At 43.6% G+C, this 27,821-nt stretch overlaps 1 protein-coding gene across 7 annotated transcripts in view; it reads right to left on the reverse strand.

Annotated features, from left to right (window-relative positions):
- Positions 1–27,821, reverse strand: part of LOC140728806 (zinc finger protein 131-like) — a 116,457-nt gene that overhangs the window by 36,425 nt on the left and 52,211 nt on the right. For 2 of the 7 annotated variants that reach the window (XM_073047768.1, XM_073047769.1), the window contains exons 7-8: positions 16,023–16,256; positions 13,424–14,353 (exon numbers count right to left, since the gene is read on the reverse strand). In XM_073047768.1, coding sequence (XP_072903869.1) covers positions 14,234–14,353; positions 16,023–16,256 — 354 coding nt within the window. In that variant the 3' untranslated portion in view covers positions 13,424–14,233. Of the gene's footprint in view, positions 1–13,417; positions 14,354–16,022; positions 16,257–27,821 lie in introns of those variants that run through there. The other 5 variants (XM_073047771.1, XM_073047770.1, XM_073047772.1 and 2 more) reach the window with 4 other exon arrangements.

The raw sequence follows: 27,821 nt of genomic DNA on the forward strand, positions 1-27,821 counted from the left end.
GACACTATTACCGGAGGGCATGATAAGCTGAGAGGGGGTAATTTCAAAGATGATATGAGGGGCAAGTTTTTTGTTAAAAACACAAGAGTGTGGTGGGTGTCTGGAATGCTCAGCCTGGAGTGGGGGTAGAGGCAGATACATTAGAGAATTTTAAGAGACATTTGGATAGACACATGGATGTGAGGAAAATGAAAGGATATGGACATTGTGCAGGCAGAGGGGATCAGTTTAGCTGGCCAATTGATTGCTAATTTAATCGGTTCGGCACAACATTGTGGGCCGAAGGTCCTGTTCCAGTGCTCACTGTTCTCTATAAACAAAAGTTTTGTCAGAATGGTAGGTTTTAAAAAACTGATAGAGACACAAGAGGAGGCAGATGCTGGAATCTGGAGAAATGCAGTCTGCTGGAGGAACTCACCAGATCTAGCAGCATCTGAGCCAGAAAGGTATGAACAATCTCATTCGTCCAGCTGAGCACAGGTGCTGAGCTCCTCCTGCGGGCTGCCCATTGCAAACAGATCAGCAAGTAACAGAGTGAGCTCCAAAGTTCGGGATATCAGCACCAAAAGACATGGACACAAATGTGGGAGGTTGTCGACTTGGGAATGATCAAAGCTGTGGGAGTGAAGAGATCTTCAAGGGTTGGACATATGGAGGGAGATATAGATCAATTGTAGAGGAGACAGATTGAGGGAGACTGGCGGAGATCCGGGGATGAATTGAGGGAGACGGGCAGAGATCTGGACACAGATTGGGGGAGACGGGGGGAGTTCCAGGGATGGACTGGGGGAGACGGAGAAAGCTGTGGAGAAGATTGTGGAGACAGGGTGCTGAAAGGTCTGTGTGAGGGATTTGTTACCAATGATGGGAACTGGGGTATAATTTAACTAACAGCTGCTGGGATAAAAGAGGAATGGAATGTTAGGTTGGTTAGGATAAACAGCAGAGCTTTGGATAACTTCAGTTCAATGGCAAGTGGATAGAACGCTGGTGGAAAGGGATAGTCATGTCATAGAATCTACAGGCTATTCAGATCACTGCATCCACACTGCCTAGTGAGTCTCCAGCTATATTAACCCTGTCCTCCAGCATTTGTCCTGCAAACTTCTGTGACTGGGTGAGTCAAGTGCCTGTTACAAGGGTGGCTAGCGGATCACTTTACAGTGCCAGCACTGGGGTTCAATTCCTGCCACAATTTGTAAGGAGCCTGGGTGCCACGCTAGGGTAGTGTTCACACAATGCTGTTACAGCTCAGGAGGTCAGAATTAGGAGTTCAATTCCAACACTGTCCGTGATCGCCCCGTGACTGCGTGGGTTTCCTCCCACATTCCAAAGGCTTATCGGTTAGTCATTGCCAATTGCCCTGTGGTTAGGCTAGGGTTAAATAGGTGGGTTACTGGCAAGCTGGAAGGGCCCATTTCAAGGGAGAGAGGAAGGACACCTGCCTCGGGTGGTGTGTTCACTACTCTCTGGGTGAAGAAAATCATCTCACTATCTCTTTCCCCTCAGCCTGAAGCACTCTCCTCTAGGTACACCTCCCTCTGATAAAGTGTCCTGTCTCTACATCCTTCATGGACACTATGCAAGGTCAATCTTAGTAACTGAACAGTAGGACGGTCTGTCACTTCCCTCGGAGAGGAGGGTCATATATGGAACAAAAGTTATGAACAATGTGATTCAGTCAGACAGAGTTGTTGGGGAGGTGGCTGGAGTCAGTGGCTTAGAAAAAGAGCTGGTAAATGCCATTTGATATTCTCTGTGAGGTACTTACTTAGTTTTATTGCAATAGTGTGGTGATAGATGGCAGTGAGTTTGAGATGTCTTCATTATCATATATGTGGAAATTAACGTTTACTAAAGACGTTATCAGAGAACTGTCACGAGGTTACAAAGTAAGAGAGAAGTAGAACACAGAGCAGTACAACACAGGAACAGCCCTTCGGCCCACAATGCTGTGCTAAGCCAATTAGTCATCAAATGGCCAATTGAACTAATCCCTTTGCCTACACAATGTCTATATCCTTCCATTTTTCTCACATTCATGTGCTTATTTCTCTTAAATGTCTCTAAAACGGCCCCAATGTATCTGCCTCTAACCTCAGCCCAGGCAGCACATTCCAGGCACCCACCACTCTGTATGCAAGAAACTTGCCCCTCACATCTCCTTGGAAATTACCCCCTCTCATTTTCAATGCACGCCCTCTGATATTAGAGGACCATATCACCATATAACAATTACAGCACGGAAACAGGCCATCTCGGCCCTTCTAGTCCGTGCTGACGCTTACACTCACCTAGTCCCACTGGCCCACACTCAGCCCAAACCCTCCATTCCTTTCCCGTCCATATACCTATCCAATTTTACTTTAAATGACAATACTGAACCTGCCTCTACCACTTCTACTGGAAGCTCCTTCCACACAGCTACCACTCTCTGAGTAAAGAAATTCTCCCTCGTGTTACCCTTAAACTTTTGCCCCCAACTCTCATATCATGTCCTCTTGTTTGAATCTCCCCTACTCTCAATGGAAAAAGCCTACCAAGTCAACTCGATCTACCCCCCTCATTATTTTAAATACCTCTATCATGTCCCCCCTCAACTTTCTACGCTCCAAAGAATAAAGACCTAACTTGTTCAGCCTTTCCCTCTAACTTAGGTGCTGAAACCCAGGTAACATTCTAGTAAATCTTCTCTGTACTCTCTCTATTTTGTTGATATCTTTCCCATAATTTGGTGACCAGAACTGTTCACAATACTCCAAATTCGGCCTTACCAATGCCTTGTACAATTTTAACATTACATCCCAACTCCTATACTCAATGCTCTGATTTATAAAGGACAGCATACCAAAAGCTTTCTTCACCACCCTATCCACATGAGATTCCACCTTCAGGGAACCATGCAGCATTATTCCTAGATCACTCTGTTCTACTGCATTCTTCAATGCCCTACCATTTACGATACATGTCCTATTTGGATTATTCCTACCAAAATGTAGCATCTCACACTTATCAGCATTCAACTCCATCTGCCATCGTTCAGCCCACTCTTCTAACTGGCCTAAATCTCTCTGCAAACTTTGAAAACCTACTTCATTATCCACAATGCCATCTACCTTAGTATCATCTGCATACTTACTAATCCAATTTACCACCCCATCATCCAGATCATTAATGTATATGACAAACACCATTGGACCCAGTACAGATCCCTGAGGCACACCACTAGTCACCGGCCTCCAACCTGACAAAGTTATCCACCACTACTCTCTGGCATCTCCCATCCAGCCACTGTTGAATCCATTTAACTACTTCAATATTAATACCAAACGATTGAACCTTCCTAACTAACCTTCCATGCGGAACCTTGTCAAAGGCCTTATTGAAGTCCATATAGACAACATCCACTGCCTTACCCTTGTCAACTTTCCTTGTAACCTCTTCAAAAGTTTCAATAAGACTTGTCAAACATGACCTTCCATGCACAAATCCATGCTCACTATTCCTAATCAGACCCTGTCTAACCAGATAATTATATATACCATCTCTAAGAATACTTTCCATTAATTTACCCACCACTGATGTCAAACTGACAGGCCTATAATTGCTAGGTTTATTCTTAGAACCCTTTTTAAACAATGGAACCACATGAGCAATACGCCAATCCTCCGGCACCATCCCCATTTCTAATGACATTTGAAATATTTCTGTCAGAGCCCCTGCTATTTCTACACCAACTTCCTTCAAGGTCCTAGGGAATATCCTGTCAGGACCCTCTTCTTCAATTGTCATAGTTTCCATAACTACCCTACTTGTTTCCCTTACCTTACACAATTCAATATTCTTCTCCTTAGTGAAATCCAAAGAAAAGAAATTGTTTAGAATCTCCCCCATCTCTTTCGGCTCCACACATATCTGTCCACTCTGATTCTCTAAGGGACCAATTTTATCCCTCACTATCCTTTTGCTATTAATATAACTGTAGAAACCCTTCGGATTTATTTTCACCTTACTTGCCAAAGCAACCTCGTATCTTCTTTTAGCTTTTCTAATTTCTTTCTTAAGATTCTTTTTATGTTCTTTATATTCCTCAAGCACCTCACTTACTCTATGCTGCCTATATTTATTATAGATCTCCCTCTTTTTCCGAACCAAGTTCCCAATATCCCTTGAAAACCATGGCGCTCTCAAACTTTTAACCTTTCCTTTCAACCTAACAGGAACATAAAGATCCTGTACCCTCAAAATTTCACCTTTAAATGACCTCCATTTCTCTATTACATCCTTCCCATAAAACAAATTGTCCCAATCCACTCCTTCTAAGCCCTTTCGCATCTCCTCAAAGTTAGCCTTTCTCCAATCAAAAATCTCAACCCTGGGTCCAGTCCTCTCCTTCTCGGTAATTATATTGAAACTAATGGTATTGTAATCACTGGACCCGAAGTGCTCCCCAACACATTCCTCTGTCACCTGACCTGTCTCATTCCCTAACAGGAGATCCAACACTGCCCCTTCTCTAGTCGGTACCTCTATGTATTGCTGCAAAAAACCATCCTGCACACATTTTACAAACTCCAAACAATCCAGCCCTTTTACAGAATGAGCTTCCCAGTCTATGTGTGGAAAATTAAAATCTTCCACAATCACAACCTTGTGCTTACTACAAATATCTGCTATCTCTTTACAAATTTGCTCCTCCAATTCTCACTCCCCATTAGGTGATCAATAATACACCCCTATAAGTGTTACTACACCTTTCCCATTCCTCAATTTCACCCAAATTGTCTCCCTAGATGAGCCCTCTAATCTATCCTGCCAAAGCACCGCTGTAATATTTTCTCGGAAAGCAGCCAGTGAAGGAATGAAGCTTTGAGGCTTTGACTCGAGAGATTCCGGCAGTTTTGGCAGTTGGACTATGCAATCAAGTTAATCAAGATTTGAATAGCTCAGACTCAGCAGAAAGCAGCTGATTGGGCAATCAAGCAGTTTCAAAAGCTCAAACAAATAAATAAATACCTCAAGCTGAGCAGCCTGTGGAAAGTGGCCAGTGAAGAAGTGGAGCTTTGAGGCTTTGACGAGAAGAGGCGGAGGATGAGCTTGCTCCCAGTTAGTCTTTACAATGCCTCCTGAGATGGTGATGTGCCTCTCCTGTGAGATGTGGCAGTCTTGGGGGAACTCCCCTCTCCCGCAGAGTCACATCTGCCAGAAGTTCATGCGGCTGGGTGATCTGGAAGACCATGTGAGGAATGTGGAGCAGCAGCTGGATGACCTTCGACTCATAAGGGAGAATGAGGCAGTCATAGATGAGAGCTACAGGGAGGTAGTCACAGCTAGGCTGCCGGAAGCAGGTCGTTGGGTGACAGTCCAAGGGGGGAGAGCGAAGGAGAGTAGACAGGTAGTGCAGAGCACCCCTGTAGCCATTCCCCTGAATAATAAGTTTACTGTCCTGGATGCTGTTGGTGAGGACGACCGACCGGGTGTGACACGCAGTGGCAGGGCCTCTGGCACCGAGTCTGACCCTATGGTGCAGAAGGATGGGACGGAGAAGAGGAGAGCTGTCGTCATTGGAGACTCTATAGTCAGGGGAGCAGACAGGAGATTTTGTGGATGTGAGAAGGGAACCCGCATGGTTTGTTGACTCCTGGGTGCCAGGGTCCAGGATGTCTCTGACCGGGTGCATAGCATCCTGGTACGAGAGGGAAAGCAACCAGAAGTCGTGATACATGTTGGGACCAACGACATAGGCAGGAAGAGGGATGAGGTCCTGAAGTGTGAGTTTTGGGAACTAGGCTGAAGAACAGGACCTCAAGGGTGGCGTTCACAGGATTGCTGCCAGTACTACATGATAGTGATGTTAAGAATTGGAGGAGATGGCAGTTGAATGCGTGGCTGAGGAGTTGGTGCAGGGGGCAGGGTTTTAGATTTTTGGACCATTGGGATCTCTTCTGGGGAAGGTGGGACCTGTACAGATTGGATGGGTTGCACCTGAACTCAAGGGGGAGCAATATCCTTGTTGGTAGGTTTGCTAGCATGGTTCGGGAGGGATGAAACTAATTTGCAAGGGGGATGGGACCCGGAGAGATATAGCAGTGAAAGAAGTGCATGGAGTAAAGCCAGATCAAACATATAGAAAGGCTTTGAGGAAAGAGCAGCAGAATAAAGGGTATAAAGGTAGAAGGGCTAAAGTGTGTGTACTTCAATGCAAGAAGCATCAGGAACAAAGGTGATGAACTGAGAGCTTGGATACATACATGGAATTATGATGTAGTGGCCATTACAGAGACTTGGCTGGCACCAGGGCAGAAATGGATTCTCAATATTCCTGAATTTGAGTGCTTTAAAAGGGATAGAGGGGGGGAAAGGGGAAGAGGGGTATCATTACTGGTCAGGGATACTATTACAGCTGCAGAAAGGGTGGGTAATGTAGCAGGATCCTCTTTTGAGTCAGTATGGGTGGAAGTCAGAACCAGGAAGGGAGCAGTTACTCTACTGGGGGTATTCTATAGGCCCCCTGGTAGCAGCAGAGATACCGAGGAGCAGATTGGGAGGCAGATTTTGGAAAGGTGCAAAAATACCAGGGTTGTTATCATGGGTGACTTTAACTTCCCTAATATTGATTGGCACCTGATTAGTTCCAAGGGTTTAGATGGGGCAGAGTTTGTTAAGTGTGTCCAGGATGGATTCCTGTCACAGTATTTTGACAGTCCGACTAGGGGGAATGCCATACTAGATCTAGTATTAGGTAACAAACTGGGTCAGGTCACAGATCTGTCAGTGGGTGAGCATCTGGGGGACAATGATCACCACTCCCTGACCTTTAGCATTATCATGGAAAAGGATAGGATCAGAGAGGACAGGAAAATTTTTAATTGGGGAAGGGCAAATTATGAGGCTATAAGGCTAGAACCTGCGGGTGTGAATTGGGATGATGTTTTTGCAGGGAAATGTACTATGGACATGTGGTCGATGTTTAAGGATCTCTTGCAGGATGTTAGGGATAAATTTGTCCCAGTGAGGAAGATAAAGAATGGTAGGGTGAAGGAACCATGGGTGAGGTGGAAAATCTAGTCAGGTGGAAGGCAGCATACATGAGGTTTAGGAAGCAAGGATCAGATGGGTCTATTGAAGAATATAGGGTAGCAAGAAAGGAGCTTAAGAAGGGGGCATGAGAAGGCCTTGGCGAGTAGGGTAATGGAAAACCCCAAGGTATTCTTCAATTATGTGAAGAACAAAAGGATGACAGGAGTGAAGGTAAGATCGATTAGAGATAAAGGTGGGAAGATGTGCCTGGAGGCTGTGGAAGTGAGCAAGGTCCTCAATGAATACTTCTCTTCGGTATTCACCACTGAGAGGGAACTTGATGACGGTGAGGACAATATGAGTGAGGTTGATGTTCTGGAGCATGTTGATATTAAGGGAAAGGAGGTGTTGGAGTTGTTAAAATACATTAGGACGGATAAGTCCCCGCGGCCTGACAGAATATTCCCCAGGCTGCTCCACGAGGCAAGGGAAGAGATTGCTGAACCTCTGGCTAGGATCTTTATGTCCTCGTTGTCCACGGGAATGGTACCGGAGGATTGGAGGGAGGCGAATGTTGTCCCCTTGTTCAAAAAAGGTAGTAGGGATAGTCCAGGTAATTATAGACCAGTGAGCCTTGCGTCTGTGGTGGGAAAGCTGCTGTAAAAGATTCTTAGAGATAGGATCTATGGGCATTTAGTGAATTATGGTCTGATCTGGGACATGGCTTTGTGAAGGGCAGATTGTGCCTAACAAGCCTGATAGTTCTTTGAGGAGGTGACCAGGCATATAGATGAGGGTAGTGCAATGGACGTGATCTACATGGATTTTAGTAAGGTATTTGACAAGGTTCCACACAGTAGGCTTATTCAGAAAGTCAGAAGGCATGGGATCCAGGGAAGTTTGGCCAGGTGGATTCAGAATTGGCTTGCCTGCAGAAGGCAGAGGGTCATAGTGGAAGGAGTACATTCAGATTGGAGGGTTGTGACTAGTGGTGTCTGACAAGGATCTGTTCTGGGACTACTTTTTGTGATTTTTATTAATGACCTGGATGTGGGGGTAGAAGGGTGGGTTGGCAAGTTTGCAGACGACACAAAGGTTGGTGGTGTTGTAGATAGTGTAGAGGACTGTCGAAGATTGCAGAGAGACATTGATAGGATGCAGAAGTGGGCTGAGAAGTGGCAGATGGAGTTCAACCCGGAGAAGTATGAGGTGGTACACTTTGGAAGGACAAACTCCAAGGCAGATTACAAAGTAAATGGCAGGATACTTGGTAGTCTGGAGGAGCAGAGGAATCTGGGGGTACATGTTCACAGATCCGTGAAAGTTGCCTCACAGCAGATAGGGTAATTAAGAAAGCTTATGGGGTGTTAGCTTTCATAAGTCGAGGGATAGAGTTTAAGAGATGCGATGTAATGATGCAGCTCTATCAAACGCTAGTTAGGCCACACTTGGAGTACTGTGTCCAGTTCTGGTCGCCTCAGTATAGGAAGGATGTGGAAGCATTGGAAAGGGTACAGAGGAGATTTACCAGGACGCTGCCTGGTTTAGAGAGTATGGATTATGATCAGAGATTGAGGGAGCTAGGGCTTTACTCTTTGGAGAGAAGGAGGATGAGAGGAGACATGATAGGGGTGTACAAGATATTAAGAGGAATAGACAGAGTGGACCGCCAGCACCTCTTCCCCAGGGCACCACTGCTTAGTACAAGAGGACATGGCTTTAAGGTAAGGGGATGGAAGTTCAAGGGGGATATTAGAGGAAGGTTTGTCACTCAGAGTGGTTGGTGCATGGAATACACTGCCTGAATCAGTGGTGGAGGCAGACACACCAGTGAAGTTTAAGAGACTACTAGATAGGTATATGGAGGAATTTAAGGTGGGGGGTTATATGGGAGGCAGGGTTTGAGGGTCGGCACAACTTTGTTGGCCGAAGGGCCTGTAATGTGCTGTACTATTCTATTGTAAAGAAATGCAACACCTCCCCCTCTTGCTCCTCCGATTCTATCACACCTGAAGCAACGAAATCCAAGAATATTTAGTTGCCAATCACACCCCTGCTGCAACCGTGTTTCACTAATAGCTACAACATCATATTTCCAGGGATCAATCCATGCTCTAAGCTCATCCACCTTTCTTACAATGCTCCTCCTAGCATTAAAATAGATGCATTTAAGAAACTTTCCACCTCTTCCCTAACGATGCGATCAACTTTATTATCTTTTTCTTCCTTCTCCCCTGCATCTTCAGTCTGAGCGCTCCCCTTCTCTATCACCTGCCTATCCTCCCTCACACACTGTTTACTAGCTTTCACTATTTGTGAACTAACCTCCTCTCCCCTAGTCTCTTCAAATTGATTCCCACCCCCCAACCATTCTAGTTCAAAGTCTCCCCAGTAGCCTTAGCAAATCTCCCCGCCACAATATTGGTCCCCCTAGGATTCAACCATGGTAGAAAGTTACTGTCTATCGACTCATAACCTTATAAACCTCTATCAGATCACCCCTCAGCCTCCATTGCTCCAGAGAAAACAACCAATGTTTGTCCAACCTTGAGTTATAGTTTAAGTTGAATTGTCTATGAATACAGCCAAATGAAACAATGTTATTCTGGGGCCAAGGTACAAAACACAATACCAACAGACATACACAGCGCAAGGCACATAAATCACATACAAGATATCAATAAAATACTGTAAAACAAATAAATAGAGTCCAAGACTCTGACTCCATGAATGTTGCAGAAAACCGTAATTAAACGCAATACAGCTTGTCTTCTGCCAAGCGAACATTAGGGGCAGCAACGACTCTGGCCAGGACACTGCACCACAGTGCCTCTCTCCTGGGCAGCTGTAAACAAGTGACACCACAGCTTGAGGCCTGGTCCTCGCTATGACTGTGGAACCGCAGCACCGCCCCCCCCCCCCCCCCCCCCATACGCCAATAAATTAGTGAATCAGACCTGCAGCATTCCACATTAACAATGTCCAGCAGGGTTTTGCAGTCAAAAGAAAAGCGACTAAAATGATCACTCGCTGCTAGACTGCACACCGTCTTCGCTAACACCTCTCTGACACAGGTGGCAGCACCATCCGCACTGTCCAGCTCCTTTAATTTCTCCAGCAGTGAGCAAGTCACCGATGGGATAGATCTGCACTACTTCAAATTCTTAATGTCTAGCAGGGTCTTGCGATTGTAAAAAAAAATACATTTAGAAATTGCAGTAACACCTTTGGTAGAAGCCACTGTGATCGATCGCACCACCATCTTACCTGAAGCATCCATTATATTTAGCACCTGTCCTCTAATTCAAGCAGCAACCTGGTAAATCTCTTCTTTAGAGGGAAATATAGGTGCTCAGTGGACACATTAAGACAATTGTAATTGTAAGGGGCAGCATGGTAGAGTACTAGTTGGCACAACACTCTACAGTGCTTGGCATTACTGACTGGCATCGCTGTCTGTAAGGAACTTGGACATTCTCGCCGTGACTGCGTGGGTTTCCTCCTGCATTCCAAAGACGTACATGTCAGGGGTAGTAAGTTGTGGGTTTGCTGTGTTATCACCAGAAGTGAGGCGACTCTTCGGACTGTGTTGGTGATTGATGCAAACAGCATCATTGTACGTCTGACAAATAAAATTAATCTTTATCATCATCTGCTCTCTGCCTATGCCTGCAAAGATGAGAACAAGCTTTCTTGAAGCCAAAGAGTAGAAATAAAGAAAACACCCGCTGGAAGTGATTAGCTCAACTCAACCTTTGCAAAAATGGAATAATTTAGGGGAAGGGCATTCATTCTCTGAGGCAAGCCAAAGTGGTCACTGTGACCAGTCAAAACAAAAGTGAACAAAACTCCTCTTATCTCCTACACCTGAGATTCTGCAGATGCTGGAAATCTTGACAACACACAAAGTGTTAGGGAGACTCAGCAGGTCGGGCAGCATCTATGGAGAGGAATAATGTCAATGTTTTGGATCAAGACCCTTGTCAGGACTGGACAGAAAGAGGGAAGAAGCTGGAAAATGAAGGGGGAGGAAAGGGATGGAGTATGAGCTGGAATGTGATATGTGAGGGGGAAGAAACTGGGAGGGGAGAGGTGGAAGAGGTAAAGGCCTGAAAATGGAATCTGATAGGAGAGGACAGGGGATCATGGGAGACAGGGAAGGAGCAATGATACCAGAGGAAGGTGATGAACAGGTGAGAAGGGGTAAGAGGCGAACCAGAATGGGAATTGAAAAAGATGTTGGGAGAATGGACGATTATGCCATCTGGTTGGAGGCTACCACAAAAGAATCTGAGGTGTTGCTTCTCCAAACTCGTCGTGGCTATTGAGAAGGCCATGGACCAACATGTCAGAATGGGAATCCCCATCCTCCCCTCACATACCACCTGCCAGCTTGCACTCCTTCCCCTTCTTAGTCTGGCTCCTACTCCTTAATTTCCAGTTACGATGAAAGGTCTCAGTCCAAAAATTCGACTGTTTGTTCCCTCCATAGATGCTGCCTGACTTGCTGAGGTCCTCCAGCATTTTGTGTGTAATACTCCCATCTCCAGTCTGGCCAGTCTAGGAGTTTGAAAGTCACAGCAGTGCCTCGAATTCTAGAATGTCACATGATCTAATCACCAGCACTATTCAACAGTAGCAAGCATTCCTAATTGTCCCAGTCCTGGGAGTGTGTCACAGGACACTGTACAAGGAGTTGTATTGTCCCAGTTCAGGTGAGTGGGACTGGATATACAAAATAAACAGTGTGGAGGATCTTCAGTCTGTATTTAACCCCAGGAATGTATGATGGGACGGTGAGGGGGGAGTTTCACTCTGTGTCTGACCCCGGAAGTGTGTGATGGGACAGTGTAGAGGGAGATTCGCTCTGTGTCTGACCCTGGGAGTGTGTAATGAGACAGTGTAGAGGGAGTTTCACTCTGTCTCTGACCCTGGGAGTGTGTAATGAGATAGTGTAGAGAGAGTTCCACTCTGTGTCTGAACCCGGAGTGTGTGATGGGACAGTGTAGAGGGAACTTCACTCCGTGACTGACCTCGGGAGTGTGTGATGGGACAGTGTGGAGGGAGCTTCACTCTGTGACTGACCCCGGGAGTGTGTGATGGGACAGTGTGGAGGGAGCTTCACTCTGTGACTGACCCCGGGAGTATGTGATGGGACAGTGTGGAGGGAGCTTCACTCTGTGACTGACCCCAGGAGTGTGTGATGGGACAGTGTAGAGGGAGCTTCACTCTGTGACTGACCCCGGGAGTGTGTGATGGGACAGTGTGGAGGGAGCTTCACTCTGTGACTGACCCCGGGAGTGTGTGATGGGACAGTGTGGAGGGAGCTTCACTCTGTGACTGACCCCGGGAGTGTGTGATGGGACAGTGTGGAGGGAGCTTCACTCTGTGACTGACCCCAGGAGTGTGTGATGGGACAGGCTCTTCACACAACCCTGGAACACCTGGACAGCAACAATGCATACATCAGGATGCTCTTTATTGACTACAGCTCAGCACTCAATACCATCACCTCAAACTTAACCAATCAGCTTGGCCCTGGCCTCAATACCTCCTCATGCAATTGGATCTTTCATTTCTTCACCTGCAGACCCCAGCTAGGTCAGATTGGCAACATCTCCTCCACAACTCCAAAGGATTGTGTGCTTGGGCCCCTGCCCTATTCACTTTATGACCGTGTGGTTAAGCACAGCTCCAATGCCATATCTGAGTTTGCTGACCACACCATTTATTTATTTATTATTTTATTTTTCTTCATTATGTATTGCATTGAACTGCTGCTGCTAAATTAACAAATTTCACAACACATGCCACTGATAATAAACCTGATTCCGATTCTGTTAGTGGCCGAATCAAAGGGGGTGATGAATCAGCACATTGGAGAGAGATTGAAAACCTGGCTGAGTGATGCCAAAACAACCACCTTTTTCTCAATGCCAGTGAGATCAAGGAGCTGATTATTGACTCAAGGAGGGGGAAACTGGAAGTCCAGGAAGTAGTCCTCATTGGGTGGTGGGAGGAGCAGAGGTGGAGAGGATCAGTAATATTAAATCCCTCGTTTTATCATTTCAGAGGACCTGTCCTGGACCCAGCACTTAAGTGCCATTATGAAAAAAGCTTGGCAGTGCCTGTGCTTTCTTAGATATTTGCGAAGATTCAGCATGACATCTAGGACTTTGACAAACTTCTATATTGACTGGCTGCGTCACAGCCTGCTACGGAAACACCAATGACCTTGAATGGACAGTCCAACAAAAAGCAGTGGTAGCAGCCCCGTCCATCTCAGGTAAAGCCGTCCCCACCACTGGACACATCTACACGGAGCTCTGTCGTAGGAAAACAGCATCCATCATCTGGGACCCCACCATCCAGGCTATGCTCACTTCTCACTGCTGCCACCAGGATTGAGCTAAAGGAGCCTCAAGTTCTCTCACCCCAGAACTGAACTGTTCCCACAATACATGGACTCACGTTCAAAGACTCTACATCGCATGTTCTCGATATTTACTGCTTTATTTCTTTCTTTTGTATTTGCAGTTTGTTGTCTTTTGCTCATTGGTTGTTCGTCCGCCTGCTGGGTGGAGTCTTCCAATGATTCAATTATGTTTCTTGAATTTATTGTACATGCCCACAAGAAAATTAATCTCAGGGTTGTATATGGTGACATATATGTACTTTGATAACAAATTTAGCTTGGAATTTGTAGTGGGAGCTACAGTTTGTGTAACTCCAGAAGTATGTGATGGGATGGTGTGGAGGGAGCTTCACTGTGTCTGATCCCAGGAGTGTGTGATGGGACAGTGTAGAGGGAGTTTCACTCTGTGTCTGACCCCGGGAGTGTGTGATGGGACAGTGTAGAGGGAGTTTCACTCTGTGTCTGACCCCGGGAGTGTGTGATGGGACAGCGTAGAGGACGTTTCATTCAGAACCTAATCTGCACTGTCCCTGGCCTTGAAATGTTTAATGGAACAGTATTGAGAAATCTTAATTCTGAACCTAATTTGTTTTGCCCTGGATCTGGGAGTGCGTGACAGGACAGTGTACAGAGCGCTTTACTCTAAACCTAACCTGTACCCTCCCTATACAGTGAGTGTTTGATGGAACAGTGTAGCAGGTTCTTTACATCCAACCAGTCGTTGGTCTTAGATGGTGTGCTCTGTCTCTGGCTGGAGGTGTGGGAGTGGGACTAGGGAATCGGTCACGTGAAAACACTTCAGTGGAGAACAGCCTCACTCCACCTCAATAGGATTAACATTTCATAGATTCTGCAGATGCTGGAAATCCAGGGAAACACACACAAAGTGCTGGAGAAACTCAGTAGGTCAGGCAGCATCTGTGGAAATGGATAAACAGTCAATGTTTCAGGCCGAGACCCTTCACCTAGACTGGAAAGGACAATGCAAGAAGTCTGAATAAACAGGTGGGGAGGGGAAGGAGTACAAGCTAGAAGCCGAGGGGTGAAGCCAGGTGGGTGGGGAGGGGGTATGAAATAAGAATGTGGGAGGTGGTAGGAAAAGGTGAGGAAGGAATCTGATAGGAGAGGAGAATGGACCATGGGAGAACGAGAAGAAGGGCCACCAGTAGGAGGTGACAGGGCGGTGAGAAGAGAAGAGGTTAAGAGGAGGTGGCAGTGTAGGGAATTCAAGAAGAGGGGAGTGGGGAGGGAGAAATTACCGGAAGTTAGAGAAATCGATGTTCATGTCATCAGGTTGGAGGCTACTCGGGCGGAATATGACGTGTTGCTCCTCCATCCTGAGAGTTGCCTCATGGTGGCAGTTAATTTTAGTATTTTGTGTGTTTAGTTATCAACCCGGGCCTCAGCACGTACATCACAGTCACATGCATCCCAGGTGGCGTCACTGAGCAGAGACCGGGAGGTACAAATGCTAAATGCTCTCATCCCTTCCAGCCCTAGGCCAGCAGTAGCACTGAGCGTGTCAGCAGCATTGTGGTTAGCATAACACTCTTCCGTGCCAGCGACCCGAGTCACTGTCTGTAAGGAATGAGAACCTTCTCCCCGAGACCGTGTGGGTTTCCTCCCACACTCCAAAGACATGTGCGTTAGTAGGTTCATTGGGGGTGTGGGCTCATTGGGCCAGGAGGGCCCGTTATCGTGCTGTATCTTTAAATAAATAAATCAGCACTGAACTCCAAACTTCCCGGCTTCCACGGGTAAGAAAGACCTGAGCAGTGGTGAGTGCAGAGCCAGAGGAGTGATGGGAAACAATGCCAATTAAAGACAACATGAATGACTGCCTCCAGAATCAGCCAGTTGCTTTATTAACAGGCCTGTAAATGGATTAAACAGCTGATTCCTCCATGAACATTTACAGCGGCCAGAAATCTCCAGCCGAAATGCAGTCCTTTCTGCGCTATGTCCGAGTTACATCAGTAACAAAGGTCCAAGGGCGAGGTGCGTTGTGGCACGGCACTCCAACCTGACAGTGCAAACTGGACAGAGAATAGGGGCAAATGACACCAGTGGTGATACTGGCCTGGGGAACCGAGTTCTACTGGACCCTCCCAGCAGCGGCTGGACAGAACAATCGATGGGATGCTGGTCCCTGCTCCCTCCGAGCAGTTGAGGGGTGAAGAGCCAGGTCTCGCAGTCACCGGCCAGCACTGAGTTTCTGGCCTTTATATTTCCCCAACAGCCTCGGTGGGGCCCGGTTCACTTGTGGAGCCAGGGACGGGCAGCCACTCAGTAGGCAGCACTCTCAGCAGCTGCAATTGTGCACTGGCAATGCAGCTTTGACTACACAGTCTTGAACTTCCACTTGGGAGGCAGAATAATCTGACCATTATTTGCTGAAGCTTGAAACCAGAAGTCTGATGGGGGGAGAGCAGCTGACCCTGCCCTCATCTGGTGTACCAATCACCCTAGTCACTCTCCCACGATGTCTTGACATTGGGCCAGGTGTGGAAGTGCCCACTTTGCCCACCACCCCCACCCACACCCCACCCCTCCCCTTTCCCAGTCCCTGATCCTCCTACACGGTCACCTCCTCGATGACTGTCTCGCTCTCCATGGCCTCAGTGTTGATCAACACCACGATCTCCGCCAGGGCTCCCGTCCCCTGCTCGGTGGCGCCGTGCTTCTCCTTTACGTGCTGCCGCAGCTCGCTGGCGCGCATGAACCACATGTCACAGAGGGTGCAGTGGTTGGGTTTCTCTCCCGTGTGCTCAGCCAGATGGTGCTTAAACTGGTCCCAGCTGGGGAAGACGCTGGTGCAGACCTGGTGGACGGGACAATGAACACACATTACACTTGCATCCATCAGAGCACTACGCATTGAAACAGGCTCTTCAGCCTATTTGCCTAGTCCCATTGACCCGCACCCAGACCAGAGCCCGCTGTACCCCTCACATCCACAAACCTATCCACATTCACTTAAACCCTGAAATCAATCTGCATCCACCTCGTCCACTGGCGCTTGTTCCACAATCCCACCACCCTCTGAGTGAAGAAGTTCCCCCTCATGTTCCCCTTAAACATTTCACCTTTCACCTCTAACCCATGACCTCTAAGTTCTAGTTTAACCCAACCTCGGTGGAAAAAGCCTGCTTGCATTTACTCTGTCTGTACCCCAAGAAATGTTGTATACCTCTAGTATATTGCCCCCATTTTCATACATTCCAGGGAATAAAGTCTGAACGTATTCAACTTTTCTCTATAAAATCAGGTCTTCAAGTCCTGGCAACATCCTTGTAAATTTTCTCTGTACTCTTTCAAGCTTATTGATAACGAATCTCTGTGTGGAGTTTGCACGTTATCCCTGTGACCACGTGGGCTTACACCCTGGGTGCTCCAGATTCACAAGACCATAAGACACAGGAACAGAGTTAGGCCATTTGGCCCATCCAGTCTGCTTCACCATTCTATTATGGCTGATTTATTATCCCCCTCAACCCCATTGTCCTGCCTTCTTTCTGTAACCTTTGATGCCCTGACTAACCAAGAACCTGTCAACCTTTGCTTTAAATATACCCAATGACTTGGCCTGCATAGCTGTCTATGGCAATAAATTCCACAGATCTTGGTGCATGAAGCATCGTTTTCTATGTGGGATGGGACAGAGTGGAGATCTGAGTCTATCGCATGTAGGCTCCAATGTAGGCAATATCCATCATCAAAGATCCCACTATCCGGGCCACATCATCTCTCACAGCTCCCAACAGGCAGGATGTACAGAATCCTGAAGTCCCATACTACCAGGTTCAGGAAAAGCTACTTCCCTTCAAACATTCGGTACTCGATCCAACCCTGATCACTACAGGTTAACACCACCATGACCACTTTGCACTAAAGCCGGTTGTGTTTCTTTTGTTCTAATTGTGTTCATTCTTGTAAAAATTGTGTATAATTTATGTTTAATTGATGTTTTCCCTGTGAATGCTGTTGACCTGACGCACTGAGCCTGTGATGCTGCTGTAAGCAAGTTTTACATTACACCTGCGCACATGTGGATTTCTGCTTTTGACAGTATATTAGACCAAGGTTGCTGGGTGGTGAGGCTCAGTGGGAGGAAGAGTCTGTTCTGCCATGTATTTCTAAAATAAGTAAATAAATTAGGGTGCTACAGTAGCGTAGTAGTTAGCGTGACCCTAATACAGCTTGGGGCAGAGTTCAGAGTTCATCCTGGCGTCCTCTGTAAGGAGTCTGCACACCCTCCCCATGGAATGTGTGGGTTTTCTCCGGGTGCTCTGGTTTCCTCTCACAGTTCAATGACGTACTGACTCTGTTAATTAGTCATTGTAAATTGTCCCATTAGATGGCAGGGTGGAGATACATCTCTACCAAAGGAGGTGTAAGGCACTCCTTCCCTCTGCTGGCCTGCAGGTCACCCTTGGGCAAGGTGTAGCACCTGCTTAGCCCCCCCAATCAGGGTCACATGAAGCCATGGGGCAGGTGGTGGGTGGTCATATGTGCAGCCGGTGCCTATCTGGTACTTGGTTATGCGACCAGTGACGCCAGGCAGACAACCTGTGAAATGCATTGATCATGGCTGGGTCACCCGTCTTGTAAAGACACTGCCCAGAAGATGACAATGGCAAACCACTTCTGTAGAAAAATTTGCCAAGAACAATGATGGTCATGAGGTCTCCTGGTGGTGCTCGTGGTGTGAGGTTCAATTTGACTTCGCTCCATTCCCTTTACCTCTATTACCTGTAGCCACCCTTATTTACTTTGCTTTATACCTACACTAAAAGGCTTATGTTATAGACATATTTTTGAATTTTGACTTTAAGTTGCTGAAAATGAATACCAGATCACGAGAAGCAAAAAACGGGAAAGATTCTGATCCTAATGGGAAAAAAGACGGTGATCCGAAACAATCTAAGCAACCTCCATTTACTTTTGAAACAATGTGGTAACTTCTAGATGATAAACTTACTCAAAAATTTGCTGTGTTCTTAGGAGTTTTAAAGACGGTTTAGGATAATTTTAGATTGCTCAAACATTAATTTGAACTACAGCAAGTAACAAATTCAGAACTTGACGAAGGAGCTCGACAGAGAGATTGGAGGATTACAACTCTGGAACAAAATCTAACTTTGATGTCTCAATAGCTGGATCATTATAAATTCAAAGTTACCGAAGATAGAATCTACGGATAATCGGTCTCCCTGAAGATGCTGAGGAGGGTGATCCTATCAAGTTCTTTTCTCAATTTTTATTCGATGTGTTTGGCACAGAAGTTCTGGACACCCCTCCATTAATTGACCGCGTTCATCGCACACCGCGTCTAAAATCTTCTGATCGTTCTAAACCACGACCAGTTATTGTTCGTCTCCATTATGTTCATATCAAGGAACGTTTGATATGCTTTCCTCAGCGGAAAGGCATGTTCTAATTTAAAGGTTTCAAATTCCGCTTCGTTGAAAATTTCAGCCCTGAGGTTCTGAAGGAACAAATGGCATTTAAGCGTCTGATGTCGGAATTCTTCCGAATGGGTCTCAGACCATTCCTCCTGTTCCCAGCTCGATTGAGAATCGTCCTCTCTGATAATTCCCACTGTCTCTTTAAGTCATTAAATGAGGCTCAAAAATTTTTCGACCAACAAACGTCCTCTGCTACGGCCTAATTAAAGTTCCACTTTTTTTTTGGCTTTTACTTAAATTTTTAAGCTATTTACCAGCTTATTGATCTGGTCAGTTAGAATACGAAGGTTTAACTTTTCAGTTCCCTTTTGGGATTCCGCTTTTTTTTAACTTTTTTGAAACTATTTAGTAGATGTTTGATTTCTTCTTTTTTGAATGGAGGTGCATTCGCTCTCTTTTTTTGACATTTTAAGATGTTGTCCTGTTTTCTTCTTCCCATAAGACCTTATTTTCTTGCTGCGTCATTTTCAATTGTTTATGCGTGAAAATAACCAACAACATGAATTGGCGTTTGTTTTCTCCTTTCTCTGAAATACTAGTATTTTAGTACTCTGTTTTATGATTTAAACTTTTTTTTAAAATTGTGGTAGTTTTTTTCTTGTTCTCTTTTTTTCATAATTTTCTTCATATAATTTTTGGTTTATGGGTGGCTTTTCTTTAAAAACTTCTATCTTTTGGGCTGCCATCAGGAGAGATAGGGGTAGATTTAGCTTTAGCTTATCTCTTGGCCAATCTCTGGCCTATTTCCAGGTCTTTGTGAGTGGGGGGAGGGGGTATTTCTTTTTATAGATTAGATTTTTTTCACCTGGGCTATTTTGAAACTACTGAAATGTCCAATATGTCGTAACTTCCGGTTCCTCCTTGAACCTTTCTTTCTCTTCCGGGTTCATGAGTTTGTATTCTGGTTAATCATTTACATACCATACTACTGGTTTTACTATGATGGATAAGATTATTAATTTTGTTTCATGGAATACTAACAGTTTAAACCATCCGATTAAATGGAAAGTAATTTTCAAAGTATTCCATAGAATGAATGCCCATATTATCTTTGCACAAAAAACTCATGTGAGGAAAAAGGATAATCAGCGTTTTTTAGGTTTTGGAAAGACCAACAATACCATTCGAATTCTCAGGCTAAAGTGAAAAGAGTTTCTGTTTTTATAGATTCCTCAATTTCATTTGTTCACTATGAAACAATTTTGGATCTGAATGGTAGATTTTTGTTAATTACTGGTCTACTCTGAAACAAAAAAGTGGTTATGGTTAATGTTTATGCTCCAAATGTTGACTATCCTGAATTTTTTTTAAACTTATTTACATCCTTTCCTAATTTAAATGACTATATGTTGATAACGGATAGAGATTTTAATTGCTGTTTAAATCCTTCAATGGATAGATCTAAGACTAATCAGGCACTTCCAAATAAACCAGCTACCTTTATTAATTCCTTTATGCTTGATTTTGGAATTTCAGAAATTTGGAGGTTTCTATATCGAAAGGATAAAGAGTTTTTATTTTTTTCCCCATGTATACCACAGTTGTTCTAGAATTGACTACTTTTTTATTGACTCTTGTTTAATTCCCTCTGTCACTGACTGCAATTACGATTCCATTGCCATCTCTGACCATGCACCCCTGAAACTCTCTATTAAATTAATGGATACACCCTCTAGCTTTGGACAATGGCGATTGAATTCTGTATTACTACAGGACTCGGACTTCGTGAATTTCATTAAGGAACAGATTGATTTCTTCTTTTCAACAAACTCTACGGAAGAAATTTCTAGTAGGGTTCAATGGGGTACTTTTAAAGCATACATTCATGGGTAGATTATCTCACATTCTGCTGGACTGAAAAAATGAATTAATAAAAAGATTTGTATATTGGTTAATAAGATTAAAGCAATCGACAAGAAATATTCTATTGCTCCTAGTCAGGAGCTTTATAAAAAGAGGGTCGAACTTTAAATGGAGCATAGTTTACTTTTAACATCCTCAATTGAAAATTAATTCATTTTGTCTAAGAGTCATTTTGTACACATGGTGATAAATCTGGTAAACTATTGGCTAGTCAATTGAAATCTGCTTTGGCTAAACATCAGATTATTAAAATTCGTAAACAAGATGGCACTATAACGGTTGATCATGATGAGGCAAACAAATCTTTTCAAGAATTTTACATCTCCTTATATCAATCAGAATTTCCTGATGACTCCACTATAATGCACGAATTCTTAGGGAAATTGAATGTTCCGAAATTATCACCTAATGAACGTTTAGTATTAGATGCTCCTATTACGGAACAAGAAATAAAAGATGCTATTTCTTCAATGAATTCAGGTAAAGCACCTGGCCCAGGTGGCTATACAGTAGAATTTTTAAAATCCTTCTCTACTATACTTTCTCCCTGGTTATGCAGAATCTTTAAGGATGCATTATTTATAGGTAAATTACCACAATCTTTTTATGGTGCCTGTATTTCCTTAACTCTTAAAAAAGATAAAGATCCCACTGAACGCACATCATATAGACCTATATCCTTATTGAATGTGGATTCTAAGATCTTTTCTAAAATATTGGCAACTAGATTGGAGTATGTATTGTCTCGAATTATTTTGGCTGATCAGACCGGATTTATTAAAAACCAATATCTGTCCTTTGATATTAGATTAATGAATATTGTTTATACTCCCTCAGCTAGAACGCCAGAATGTGTCATCTCATTGGATGCCGAGAAAGCGTTTGATACGAGTTGAATGGCCATACTTATTTAGTACGCTTGAGAAATTTAATTTTAGCCTGCAATTTATATCTTGGATTAAATTGATATATTATACCCCTATGGCTTCGGTACTTATCAATAATATAAGATCTCCTTTTTTCCAGTTGCTTCATGGCACTAGGCAAGGCTGTCATCTTAGCCCATTGCTATTTGATATTGCCCTGGAACCTTTAGCTATTGCTATTCATGACTCACCTACTACACTTGGCATTCCCCATGGGAATGTGATACATAAGTTATCATTATATGCAGATGATTTGTTACTACATATTTCGAATCCTGAGAAATCCATTCCTGCTGTTATATCCCTGCTTGCTCAGTTTAGTAACTTTTCTGGTTACAAACTGAATCTTAATAAGAGTGAACATTTCCTTTTAAATATGCAAGTTCCAATTTATAGACATTTACCATTTAGATTGGTTACGGATCACTTTACTTATCTAGCTGTTAAAATTACTAAAAAACATAAAAAATTATTTAACATCAATTTTTTACCTTTAATAGACTGGGTCAAACAATCGCTTACTAAATGGTCCTCACTGTCTATATCATTGATTGGTCGAATTAATGCTATTAAGATGATTATTTTACCTAAATTTTTATATCTTTTCCAAGCGGTACCAATCTTTATTCCCAAATCCTTTTTTGATACTATTGACTCTAAAATTTTGTCTTATATATGGCAGAATAAAAACCCTAGGTTAAGTAAAAAATACTTGCAGAAATCTAAAATGAACGGTGGCCTGGCACTGCTGAATTTAAGATTTTATTATTGGGCAATTAATATTCAATATTTAATATTTTGGACACAAGATGTAGATATTAATGCCAGTCCGCAATGGGCTAATCTTGAATGTAATTCTGCACAAGGATTTTCATTGGTTTCCATCTTAGGGACTTCGCTTCCCTTTGTTCTTTCTAAATTGAATAAACAAATGGTTAATCCAATAAATAAACATACGATTATGGTTTCAGTTTTGTAAATTTTTTGGCTTGAATAAATTTATTTTATCAAGTCCTATTATATCTAATTTTTTCTTTCAACCCTCTGTTATGGATCAAGCCTTTTTGGTATGGAAAATGAAGGGTATAATATATTTTCGTGATTTATTTTTAAATAAATTTATTTATTTATTTTTAACTGTTTCATGTCTTTTGAACAGTTGTTTAACAAATATAATTTGCCCAGATCCCATTTTTTTTTAGATATTTACAGATCAGATATTTTTTTGAATATGATGTTACCTACTTTTCCGACTTCATATCCAACTGATATCACGGGAAAAATTTTAGGCTTAAACCCTTATCAAAAGGGTTTAATAGCAATCATTTATGATATGATTATGAAAATACATTCAGATATATCCGATAACATTAAAAATGAATGGGAGAAGGAACGTCAACTTTCTTTACCTATACAGAAATGGGAGAAAATTTTTCAATTATTTAAAATTGATGGTGGTGGACTTTAGGAGATCTAGGCCTCATATGGAGCCAGTGATCATTAATGGAGAATGTGTGGAGCAGGTTAAGACCTACAAGTATCTGGGAGTACAGTTAGACGAGAAGCTAGACTGGACTGCCAACACAGATGCCTTGTGCAGGAAGGCACAGAGTTGACTGTATTTCCTTAGAAGGTTGGCGTCATTCAATGTCTGTAGTGAGATGCTGAAGATGTTCTATAGGTCAGTTGTGGAGAGCACCCTCTTCTTTGTGGTGGCGTGTTGGGGAGGAAGCATTAAGAAGAGGGACGCCTCATGTCTTAATAAGCTGGTAAGGAAGGCGGGCTCTGTCGTGGGCAAAGTACTGGAGAGTTTAACATCGGTAGCTGAGCGAAGGGCGCTGAGTAGGCTACGGTCAATTATGGATAACTCTGAACATCCTCTACATAGCACCATCCAGAGACAGAGAAGCAGTTTCAGCAACAGGTTACTATCGATGCAATGCTCCTCAGACAGGATGAAGAGGTCAATACTCCACAATGAGTTAAGTATTGTATGTAATTAGTTTTGCTACAACAAGTGTATGGGACATTGGAAAAAAGTTGAATTTCCCCATGGGGATGAATAAAGTATCTATCTATCTAAATTAGCTTGTTTTTACTCTCTTTTGGAAAAATATTAGAAAGATATTTTTGATACATTCTCTACAGTTTTGCACATTGATTTACAGCCTCACCCTATCACTGCAATTTTTGGTTTACCAATGATTGATCGGTCCTCTTCAGCTCGGCAGATGATTGCATTTGCTACTTTAATGGCTAGAAGATCTATTTTATTGAATTGGAAAGAGATTAATCCTCCAGCTACTTCTCAATGGTTTTTCCAAACCATATCCTGTTTAAACTTAGAAAAAATTAGAAGTGGTGCCTTTGATCCCTCGGTTAAATTTGAAGAAACTTGGAGGCCATTTATCCAATACTTTCATAGAATGTAAATTGATCTTTTCCGATTCCTTTATATTATTTATTAATTCGTGTAGAGGAGCGGAGTTGATGACATTAATGATTTTATCTGATATAATAGAATAGCCCAGCTTTGTTTAGTTTTATTTCTGTTTAGTTTAGTTTACCTTGTTTTTGATTTTTCAATTTGGGGTTTTTTTTCCATCTTTTTATTTCCTTGTATCTTGTCTATATTAAGAGTTTGGGAGGTCAATTATATTGGTGTTACCTATAGTTTCTACTCACATGTATTAATTGCAAACAATGTAATCTCACTCCCTTTGTACTATTATGACCACTACATATTTGTCTAGAAAAATTCAGTAAAAAGATTGAAAAAGAAAGAAAGAACAATGATGGTCATGGAAAGACCATGATCGCCCACATCATACAACACGGTGCATCATGATGACAATGATAAAACTTTCCAGTGATCAGGTTAGAGTTAAATTAGGGTTGTTGGGACAGTGTTGCTCAAAGGCAGGAAAGGCCAACTCCCGGCTGTATCGCCAAATACCATAATAAAATGAATGTGACTTGACTTCAGGCTACACTGCCCTTGAATAGAGTCATTGAGAAGTACAGCACAAACAGGCCAAAAGCATTTAAACTGCCTACTCCCATCGACCTACAATGGGCTCTTACCCCTACTATCCAAGTTTCTATCCACACTTCACTTAAATATTGAAATCAAACTCGCATGCACCACTTTGTGCTGGCAGCTCGTTCCACTCTCACCACCCTCTGAGTGAAGACGTTCCTCTCATGTTCCCCTTAAACTGCTGGAGAAAAGTGCGGAAAGAACAGGTGCTGTTTTCTCCTGGTAAGGATTAGTTCTTAGCTCCAAGTGCTCCTGCCACCTTTGTCACCTTGCAACCTTATTCTTCAACTTCTTTGAATTATGGAGGAACATGTATACAAATGTCTCTCTCCAGCAGACTTCATCGTGATCATCGTGACTCCAGTATTTCTACAATTTTTTAATGTTTCTTAATTGTACACATGTTTTTTTTGTGTTCTGTCGCTGAGCAGCAGTGAACCATCTGATTGGCCTATCAGAGTTCTCTTTGGGAACTAATTGACTTGATCAGCATTTCTGATCTGGCTATTGTTTATGATTGCACTTAATAAAAAAAAGAAAACAAAAGCTTTTCACTTTTCACCCTTAACCCATGACCTCTAGTTGTAGTCCTACCCAACCTCAGTGGAAAAAGCCCGCTTGTATTTACCCTATCTATACCCCTCAGAATTTTGTATACCTCTATCAAATCTCCTCCCAATCTTCTACATTCTATATATAGATAATAGACAGTAGGTGCAGGAGTAGGCCATTCGGCCCTTCTAGCCAGCACCGCCATTCACTGTGATCATGGCTGATCATACACAATCAGTACCCCGTTCCTGCCCTCTCCCCATATCCCTTGACCCCGCTATAAGAGCTCTATCTAACTCTCTCTTGAATGCATCCAGAGACTTGGCCTCCACTGCCTTCTGGGGCAGAGCATTCCACATATACACCACTCTCTGGGTGAAAAAGTTTTTCCGCATCTCAGTTCTAAATGGCTTACCCCTTATTCTTAAACTGTGGCCTCTAGTTCTGGACTCACCCATCAGCGGGAACATGCTTCCTGCCTCCAGCGTGTCCAATCCCTTAATAATCTTATATGTTTCAATCAGATCCACTCTCATCCTTCTAAATTCCAGTGTATACAAGCCCAGTCACTCCAATCTTTCAACATATGACAGTCCCGCCATTCCGGGAATTAACCTTGTGAACCTACACTGCACTCCCTCAATAGCAAAACTGCACACAATACTCCAGGTGGGGTCTCACCAGGGCCCTGTACAGCTGCAGAAGGACCTCTTTACTCCTATACTCAATTCCTCTTGTTATAAAGGCCAGCATGCCATTAGCTTTCTTCACTGCCTGCTGTACCTGCATGCTTGCTTTCATTGACTGATGTACAAGAACACCTAGATCTCGTTGTGCTTCCCCTTTTCCTAACTTGACTCCATTTAGATAGTAATCTGCCTTCCTGTTCTTGCCACCAAAGTGGATAACCTCACATTTATCCACATTAAACTGCATCTGCCATACATTTGCCCACTCACCCAACCTGTCCAAGTCACCCTGCATTCTCATAACATCCTCCTGACATTTCACACTGCCACCCAGCTTTGTGTCATCGGCAAATTTGCTAATGTTACTTTTAATCCCTTCATCTAAATCATTAATGTATATTGTAAACAGCTGCGGTCCCAGCACCGAACCTTGCGGTACCCCACTGGTCACAGCCTGCCATTCCAAAAGGGACCCGTTAATCGCTACTCTTTGTTTCCTGTCAGCCAGCCAATTTTCAATCCATATCAGTACTCTGCCCCCAATACCATGTGCCCTAATTTTGCCCACTAATCTCCTATGTGGGACTTTATCAAAAGCTTTCTGGAAGTCCAAGTACACTACATCCACTGGCTCTCCCTTGTCCATTTTCATAGTTACATCCTCAAAAAACTCCAGAGGATTAGTCAAGCATGATTTTCCCTTTATAAATCCATGCTGACTCGGACTGATCCTTCTACTGCTATCCAAATGTGTCGTAATTTCCTCTTTTATAATTGACTCCAGCATCTTTCCCACCACTGACGTCAGGCTAACCCTGTTTTCTCTCTCCCTCCTTTCTTGAAAAGTGGGACAACATTAGCCACCCTCCAATCAGCAGAAACTGTTCCTGAATCTATAGAACATTGGAAAATGATTACCAATGCGTCCACGATTTCTAGAGCCACCTCTTTAAGTACCCTGGGATGCAGACCATCAGGTCCCGGGGACTTAACAGCCTTCAGACTCAACAGTCTATCCAACACCGATTCTTGCCTAATATAAATTTCCTTCAGTTCATCCTTTACCCTAGTTCCTTTGGCCACTATTACATCTGGGAAATTGTTTGTGTCTTCCCTAGTGAAGACAGATCCAAAGTACCTGTTCAACTCGTCTGCCATTTCCTTGTTCCCCATAATAAATTCACCCGTTTCTGTCTTCAATGGCCCAATTTTGGTCTTAACTATTTTTTTGCTAGTCACATACCTAAAGAAGCTTTTACTATCCTCCTTTATATTCTAGGCTAGTTTACCTTTGCACCTCATTTTTTCTTGGCGTATTGCCTTTTTTGTTATCTTCTGTTGCTCTTTAAAAGCTTCCCAATCCTCCGGTTTCCCGCTCATCTTTGCTATGTTATACTTCTCTTTTATTTTTATACTGCCCTTTACTTCCCTCGTCAGCCATGGCCGCCCCTTACTCCCCTTAGGATCTTTTTTCCTCTTTGGAATGAACCGATCCTGCACCTTCTGCATTATTCCCAGAACTACCTGCCATTGTTGTTCTACTGTCTTCCCTGCTAGGGTATTGTTCCATTGAACTTTGGCCAGCTCCTCCCTCATAGCTCCATAGCTCCCTTTAACTGTAATACTGAAACATCCGATTTTCCCTCCTCCTTCTCAAATTGTAGGTTAAAACATATCATATTATGATCACTACCTCCTAATGGTTCCTTTACCCTGAGGTCCCTGATCAAATCTGGTTCACTGCACAACACTAAATCTAAAATTGCCTTCTCCCTGGTAGGCTCCAGTACAAGCTGTTCTAAGAATCCATCTCGGAGGCACTCCACAAACTCCCTTTCTTGGGGTCCA

This window comes from Hemitrygon akajei, chromosome 6 (genome assembly GCF_048418815.1).
Source record: "Hemitrygon akajei chromosome 6, sHemAka1.3, whole genome shotgun sequence".
Lineage (NCBI taxonomy): Eukaryota > Metazoa > Chordata > Chondrichthyes > Myliobatiformes > Dasyatidae > Hemitrygon > Hemitrygon akajei.